Genomic DNA, 8,555 nt, shown 5'->3' on the forward strand with positions numbered 1-8,555 from the left:
CACTTTGTGCTGCAGTCACACTCAACATTAAAAATCAACCACGCCAAAGGAGCACTTTTTACAATCGGACCTTTATGGAGCACGTAGGGACCACGATTATTCCAGGCGTGATAAAGCATCAGAAGTGCAGCCGATGACTTTAATGTACATGTTATGGCAACTCTGAACCTGTTATTATTATATATTATTATATATTAATCCATAAAGCCAGCATCCTGCTGCAGCTGAACGAATGACCTGTGGAACGACCTGGGGCAAAAAGAGGGTCAAGTGTTATACGGTGTGAAATACTGTCAAGGGCCCATTTTTAATTCATGCATTTTTACTTTTCTTTAAGAAAGAGTATTCTATCTTTAGAACTATATTTAATTTACTGGAACAGAATGTTGAGATGATTCGGGGCCTTTATGGGACGGCTTCCATTTAGCAACACAAAAAAGGAAATTTTAGCGGTCAGACATATTGATCTGCTCCTGTGGTCAGAAACCATTAAACTATTGTTGCCACACTAACACAGAATGCAGGCGGAGCTTGCTTCATGTCTGCAGGTGTGGGACCTGATGAATGCAAATCGCAGACGGTCTGAGAGCCCCGTCTCCCTGAACCGTGTGAAACCTTGTTAAGTGTTGTCTCATTCCTCAAGGTGGAAGCTGCTCTCTGCTGCTGCTGCTGCTCTTCTGGCTGGATCAAGACTAACAGACCAAGTCTGACTGAGTGACGGGAAGCTGACGTCACCGGAGTCAACGCCACCCTGCACAACATTTGAACCGAACTCTAGGTACCATTTGGTTTGTACCATTTAAAGACTGAAGGTGGAAATCTAACATGTGTTTTTGTTAATCCTAAGGCACGACCACATGAGCAGGTTTATGCTTCACACTTGGATGGAGTGGGAATGTGTCCCATATGCTGAAGTACCACTGTACTATCACACAAAAAAAACCAATAACTTTTACTGTCCTGTTTTTCCCCAGAGACAGATGATATTATCTTCCTCTCTTCCTCGCAGACCTTCCTCTCTATACTTGCCCTTCTCAACGCTTCTTTTCCCACCTTCTTATCCTCAAGCCCTCCTCTTTCATTTTGCCCTCTATCTCTTGCCCCCATTTTACCCTCTTTTTCATCTCTTCCCTGCACCTCTGTCAGTTGCCATCTATTCTACCTTTCTTGTCTTTCTCATTTGGCTGTGTTGTTCTCCTCTAACCCTCAACCAACCTCCACCCACTTCATTGTTCATCTGCCCATTTTCATCTTAATGTGCTGTATATCTCGCCTTTGTGTTGCACTGTCTAACATTTTCCCCTGTTGTTAGCAACAAAAGCCCATTTACCTAATTCTCCCACGGGAGCTCTCTGTCCCATCTACATTTTCCCTCATATACTCAAATAGAGGTAGAATTCACGCTTTGGGAGAGGAAACTGGGTCAAGCTAGCATCATGAACAGTGATGAAGAGAATGAAATGCACACAAAGGGGGAGATAAAAGATGGATTTGCACTAATGTCAATCCAAATTTGGACTTTCCTTTAACTCTGAGTATTCTTGAAACATTTGGACATTAAAATTGATAAGATTTTTATCTACAGAGAACCATCTGGGTCTGCTTTCTCCATGTCTCCATCTTTGTACCAGCTGGAAAGAGGCTAACACACTCTGAGCCTGGTTAACAACAAATGATATACAAATACCGGCAAACATTTTCAGCTAATAAGCTTTTGATTCAAACATGCAGCCGCTGGGCGTCTTCACTGCTCGGCTTTAAATATTAAGGAAGGAAGATTCTGGTACTTCCGGCTGACCTTAAGGACTAAATATAGTCTCAATGGAAAAGCCTTTAGTTTTGAATAATATCCCCACCATAACTAAGGGATACTGAGGTATTTTGATCTATGTACCAGTAATTACATTAATTTGCCAATAGTTCTGGTCATGTGCGATTTTCTTTCCACAGCTCATTGAGTGTCTTAACATTATTCTCCAAGTCTTCCTCATTTCTATCCATGAACAAAAAAACATACTGTGAAGTTCTGCAGCTTATTTCAATCCTCAGAAAAAGAAAATAAAGATCCATCATGGAGAACTGAGTCACGGCAGATTTCCATCCATCAACAATAACACTAATAAAACCACATCTATCGTTAACGCACGTGAACAAACCAACATACTGTTTCTTGTGTTCTGTAGGAAGTGGCTCAATTTCATTTTGCTTTGATACAAAACAAACTGTGATAAATTGCACATAAAACTCCTATTAACGCTCATCTTGTCAAATTTTTTTAATGCCTAAGGCTTTCAGATGAGAGGCGACACATCTTTTAACAAGAGAAAAGAAGTCCACAGTCCCTGGATTCAAGCACTTAGCGGCTATGACCTGGATAATTGAGGACCTGTAGAGCTGGCTCTTCTTTAATTGTCCTGGTGCTGTCTTCACAAGAGCAATTAAATTGATTTTAATTTGAGCAAACCCAACACACCGAGCACCTGCGGGTATCAGTTCAGGCCCAAGGTTATTTTCATGCATGAGCACTCCAATATAAATCAGTACCTCCTAAACATGCAGTCACGGAAAGAAGGGAAAGTTGGTGCCGACACGCAAAACATCAAAACCGGAGGAACGCTTCATTATCTTGTTGTGCAGGAGGGAATGCTTCGGTCCAGTGGTACACTTAGGAGTTATTATATCACCATTCAGGAGAATTTTGAAGAAGCAGCAGGAAGATACTGCAGATGTGTACTGTCAGCATGTGTGGTCATTAAGATGATACCATGTTGGGCTGGCCTGAATGAGTGGCGTTAGCATTGTACTCTCAAGGAAACTAAGAAAATTTATTTTCGTTTATTTATTTTTTTAAAGGACCAGTATTTGGCTTTAAAAACAAATCGTGTTTATATGCTGGCCCACTGAAATGTTGCGCCAGTGAAACCTTTTTGCATATGTAATTTGTATCAGGACAATATTTCATGTGGTGATAAGACAAGAAAATTCCTGCTTTTTCTGTGCCAGCAGTGCAGGTTGATAACGACTATGGTATGTATTTATTTACCTGTCTATTCATGTTCATGTTATGTGTGACACACACCAGATAAATTTAGATTTGAGACAATATCCAGAATTAAAAGACAAAGACCCAATCGTATTTCTACTTCTGTAGATGTAAGAGGGAATAAATGATGCCAACATTTACAGTAACACTGATTCTTCCACTGCTTTCATGTAAACACCCAAAGGTAAATAAAAGATTCTCCTCTCCACTTCAGAGAAATAGCGTCCTAAAAACAACCTTCACCCTGCAGCGTACTTTGAGTCTGGGCTCATTTCTGCACAGCCTACTTTGTGTTTCCTGCAACGACTTTCTAATGCAGTATGAGATTTGCATGTGCTTACACAGAACATTGTCGGTTCACAGAATGAAAAGGTTCACAAGTGGCTCAGATGGAATTGGGTCGGAGACTTTGTTACTTGTTCTAGTCACAAGTCTGGACTGCTGCAGGAAAGCTGCACTTGCTGGGGTCCAAAAAGAAAGCTCTGGAACATTTCACCGCCTCCCTGTGAACAGCCTATTTTTTTTCCCACTTTCACATGACTGTCATCGTTTCGGTGCATGCAGTCATTTTTTGAGGAAAAAATGCCCCATGAATACTGATATTGCTCAGTGCACACACATGCACACAGGCATGTTAGGTTTGTGTCCTCTACAGGAGTTTGCAGTGTCATGATGCTTTTTAAAAATTCATCTTCCAGTGTGTTTTTAAATTGGACTCGATATATGTAGGGGTGCTGGAATGCTTAAGGATTTAAGACGATGAAGAGCTCAAGGTGACCTCTCGTGTTTGCATCTGATCAACATCTGAGAAAAACATCAACAACCATTTAGAATTCAATGCTGACAGATTCAATATCAGCAAACCCTGACAATGGTGGGCTAATGTTACATTTTGGTTAACATACACATTCAGCTTATTGTGTTAAATATCGAACAAGGCTGAGCAGCACCTTCCTGCGGGTGGTGCAAGATGGCACCACGTTCACTATGGCATTCTGCATCCACATGAAGACATGACTTAGGCGGAGTCATGACAAGATTTAAACAACGTAGCACATCTAGGCAACAGATGCAGCATTAAATAACTCACAATCGGCCCACGCTTTTGTCACCATTTGCACCAATAGATAGCAGGTGTACCATTTAGAATTTCATTAAATCAACATGTGAGGAGAATGTGTAATCATGTAACACAACCACTCTGCTGCCAGTAAGCAATATTCTTTTCCTCCAAATAATATGAAAAACAACACCTGTAAGAAAAAAGAAGCCACCCTCCCTGCAGACACACACTGCTGAAATGTTTCCACAGAAGCTACTGTGCACATTATATTATCGAAGCATTAATAAGGACATGATTAGGTCTTACAATTACATCAAGAGCGAGAACTTTAATAGTCTTTGCACAGTACTGAGAAGACCATGATGTATTTTTATCTAAAAGCCTGAGACCTCCCTTGATATTTCCTCCCCTTTTCCACTGCATACCATCTACTCACCTTGCCTCGATTCCCTTTGATGCTTTCCCACTGTGGAATTTTTCTTTCTGCTCCCAGGTAACATTTCTGTAGCACCTTGCTTGAGCTTCCACATGAGCATATATGATGCTAAAAGTAACCTAAACCAACTCAGACTACCCATTGATGGATTTATCATTTTGTGGCACTAAAATAGATCGACAGTGAAAGAGACACTGATGCGTACGATGCTCATCGGCATCTTGCATCAAAAGTGGCAGCAGCTGAACACTCTGATCCTCATATGTCACCTTCAAGTCTGAGTCTAACCACAAAATTCTCATGTTTTTTCATCAGATTCTTCTCTAGTCCAGATTTGTTTGGTGAATGCTGTGATCCACAATTGGCTAATTTTGTGACATTTTTGAAAACGTTTCATTTGTCTTGACTTTTGTTTATGTTACGATATTATATATGGTGCAACCCAGTTTACATGATTTTGTATAATTATCAGAAAGGCATGCAGTCTTTAACTACGATAACTGTGACATGAACTACACATCAACAGGATGTCTCAGTCAGTTGCTTCTTACCTTATCAATTTCCTCACTTTTCCTTTTCCGTGCCGAGTGTGTGATTTTGACTGTGACTGCTCCTTCCTGCCCCTGTCGCCGTAGGGCCATTCGATTGGGCTGTAGTGGACTAAACGAGATCTCTAGTTCGGGCCTTGGGAATCGGCTGGTCCTTCCATGCTCGTGGGAGATCTCGAAGGAGTCCAGCACTGAGGGACCACCAGCTGAGCTCTGCTGGAATTACAATTTCCACATTTTTTTTCATTCTTTAAATTCAAAGATAATTTTTTAATAAAAAGGGACTTCAAAGCTCAAGAAAGCTCCAATTTTCCAAATCAGACTGAAGATTGTGGCATAAATCTTACTTTCAGGTTTGTAATTCAGCACTATTCTTTAGATTGAGATGATGTTAGATACATGTAAAGTTGGAAGAATTTTGCAATGACAGATGTGATTATTGATTCAATCTGCCTGATGAAAGACCACTCTTAAGTATTTCAAGCATCACACATCATTACTTTCTAAGGAAAGAATGCCTTGCCAAACATGGAAAACAAACAAATATAGCTGACTTTTCATATCCAGAGCTCACCAGACTGCTGACAGAAGCTCTTGTTTCCTTGTTGTCTCCTGACCTCCTGTCTGTGGTTTCACTCCGAGTTTCACTGACCGTTGAAGTTGAGCTCTTGCCATTTTTATCCTGTTGGGGTTTTATTTTAATTTTAGAATTTTTGATTAAATATTAAGATAAATGTTAAATTTAATATCAGGTGAGGATGGGGATTGGCTGACTGCCATTCGGGAGTGTTCGAATGCAAAAGAAAACAGGCTTTTTTAAAAGTAGGATTCAGAAATTCTATTGGCTCAGCTTGTGTCGATGTAAACCTAAACCGACCTGATTGACTCCTGTTAGATTAAGGTCCTCCTCAGGCTGCAGGGGCTCTGCTGCCGTCTCGTGCCAAGTGTTCAGGATCTCTGCCTTACTGCTACCATCACTACTCTGTAACAGGAAGTTTGAGGACAATCAGGAAGATTTCTTATACCATATCTGTAGGTTCCCCAAAACAGAATATTATTTATACTTATGTTTAGAAACATACGGCAGTCACTTCTGAACTGATACTGATTGTAAAAACAGCATAAATATCCACACATAGCATGTCTGTTATTCTCAGCTAATTTCACAGGAAATAATTTAATTCAGTCTGAGAGTCTATGTCAGGATACCGGAGACATAAATTGTTTTAAATTCAGTTGCATAATAAGGGATGGTTAGAAAACAAATAGGCAAAGTCTTAAAATACAATGAGTGAAATCTATTTTAAAGATTTCGCTAAGTGTAACTTGTCAGATGTGAACACAAGTCACTGAAAATAACCAGTAATTCTGGGGTAAACCCGAGTTATCAAACACACTCCTGTTTTTTAGTCTCTATTAAAGCTGTGTGAGGGTAAATCATGAACTCTGCCTGCTAGGAGAGAGCAGACAACAATCAGTTTCTTTCATTTAATTTAACCACGATTGATGCTAATAAAATGTGTGATTCTATCATTTTAAATGTCAGTTTAATGAATTTCTACAAAATTAAAGAGAAATTCATTATTACAATCATATAAAAGAGGACCCCCCCCCTCCACAAACATCATTCATAACAATTTAACACAGCTCCGGTTAGAAGATGAATATTCAGTGTGAAATTAATGAGGCAGCATGATCAATCCTGGAGCTGCATGACTCATGTTGAATACACTTAATATCAATGACACCACAAACCCGACGTATGTCCGATGCTGATTTCAATTATCTTTGCAGATCAATAAACAACACATGTTGGACACAAAGCACAACAGCTGTCTGAGCAGAAAGATATTCTCACTTCTTCAGTAAAAACACTCCACCTGTCTGTCTCTAACTTTCTGTTGGCCTGTCTAGCTTTCTGTCAGGTCATCTATCCATATAGCTCAGCATCTACCCCCTCTCTGTCCTCCGGTACCTATCCCTCTCTCTCATCCCATCTAGCTCCTTCTCTGTCTACCCAACTGTCTCTCGTTACATCCATCTTGTCCTCTATGGATCTGTCCATCTGTTCTTTCCTGTCTGTCTGTCTGTCTGTCTGTCTGTCTATTTGTTTGTTTTCTCCCTCTCTCCATCTCTTTCAGATGCCTTTGTTCCTCTGAATCTGATCTAAAGTTGAATTCTTGCCTGTGAAAGAAGGTGGAAAACTGCTGTTGTGGTGGACTCGGTAAACTTTCCTCTTGTTTCACCTCTGGCTAAAACAGTGATCAATAACATCTCAGAGGGTGTTCTGCCCTGACAGATGATGGGAGGAAATTACTCTCACATCACTGATTGGAGTGTGTGCAGAGGTCAAAGGGAGGGTATTCCAAGAAGAGTAGAAACCTACTTTTGTTATTTTCTTCACAAACACTGGAAAAATTGTGTTTAGATCTCCCCTCTTGATTGAAGAGAGTTTTTAGATATTTAGTAACAGTTTTTGTGATTCCACTCTATTAACATCTTTACATCGTACTGACCTCTGGTGGTCGCTGCAGTTGTTGGATGAGTTTGTCCTTTTCTGCTTGGCTGGACAGAAGTTTCTGAAGCTGTACCTCCAGAGCTGCAACCAGAGTGTCTCTCTCCTTCCTCCATTTTTCCATCATTTGCTCCTTCTCCACAAGCTGGGTGGACAATGAATCCTGGCATTGATGAGTTACACAGAAACATGTACCAGGATCTATATTATTGAGTGAATTGGATGCAGGTGATCATGAACTTGGACACCAAAAATTGCCCAAAAAAAGGAATGTAGCTTTTCATTCTTATTGTTGGAAAAACAAAACGAACTACTGGAGCATTTTAAATTATTACAAATTCTAACATTAAAAAATGTTAACAAGGCTATTTTAGAGTATACTGTTTGTTTTATACAGCATTTACAATGATAGACAATGTTTTATAAAGCATTGCTTTTGACTCAGTAATACAAGAATTAGAATCTAAGATGCTTGTAAGATAAATTTAATTAAAACAATAGAGTAATAGAAATTACAGTGACAAACTAGTTTGACTGCATACCAACTGTCTTTGCTGCTGACTGAAGCGTTCTCTGTCCTCAATGAATTTCCTCATTTCCTGGTTCCTTTTGTCCTCTGCCTCTTTAGCCTGACCAATCAGCGACAGCTTCTCTTCCTGCCACTTTCTTCGTTCGGCTTGGTGCTTTTCTGTGCACAGCTGTGAACAGACACCACTTTCAGTAGACCCAGATTTTGAAAATCAAAACTGATCAGCAGGTTGAACCAAGTTACATTTAGGTTTTCCTTTGCCTGAGCAGCTTCCTGTCTGGCTGTTTTAAGGTCATGGGAAAGACTCTCAGCTTGACAGACAGTGTTGTTTCCCCCATCCTGCTCTGATGACATCCCTTTTAGCTTCTCCACTTCTGTAAAGGTTAAAAACACATCACTTATACAACTGTGATAACTAATC

The 8,555-nt window shown here is 40.1% G+C and overlaps 1 protein-coding gene across 2 annotated transcripts; it reads right to left on the reverse strand.

Moving 5' to 3' along the window:
* Positions 1 to 220: 220 nt before the first annotated feature.
* LOC130521136 (kinesin-like protein KIF20B) lies at positions 221 to 8,503 on the reverse strand. Of its 2 annotated transcripts, none has more exons than XM_057024771.1 (6): positions 8,378 to 8,503; positions 8,148 to 8,303; positions 7,607 to 7,768; positions 5,968 to 6,072; positions 5,665 to 5,772; positions 221 to 5,303 (listed from the first exon to the last, which is right to left on the reverse strand). In XM_057024771.1, exons 1-6 carry the CDS (start codon positions 8,486 to 8,488, stop codon positions 5,079 to 5,081), a joined length of 867 nt encoding a protein of 288 aa, XP_056880751.1. In that variant the 5' UTR covers positions 8,489 to 8,503; the 3' UTR covers positions 221 to 5,078. The 2 variants fall into 2 exon arrangements, with proteins under 2 accessions (XP_056880751.1, XP_056880750.1); XM_057024770.1 differs by having other exon boundaries at positions 228 to 5,306.
* Between the last annotated feature and the right edge of the window lie 52 nt (positions 8,504 to 8,555).

The sequence above is a fragment of the Takifugu flavidus genome, unplaced genomic scaffold (genome assembly GCF_003711565.1).
Source record: "Takifugu flavidus isolate HTHZ2018 unplaced genomic scaffold, ASM371156v2 ctg719, whole genome shotgun sequence".
Taxonomy (NCBI): Eukaryota; Metazoa; Chordata; class Actinopteri; order Tetraodontiformes; family Tetraodontidae; genus Takifugu; species Takifugu flavidus.

Bases quoted from the DNA above. Each gene is read 5' to 3' on its own strand.
- LOC130521136 (XM_057024770.1), bottom strand. From the start codon at position 8,488: ATGTCATCAGAGCAGGATGGGGGAAACAACACTGTCTGTCAAGCTGAG. The intron at 5,773-5,967 runs GTCGGTTTAGGT...AAACCCCAACAG, and splicing joins ATCTAACAGGAGTCAATCAG to GATAAAAATGGCAAGAGCTC. The intron at 5,307-5,664 runs GTGAGCTCTGGA...TTGTAATTCCAG, and splicing joins GAGCTTCTGTCAGCAGTCTG to CAGAGCTCAGCTGGTGGTCC.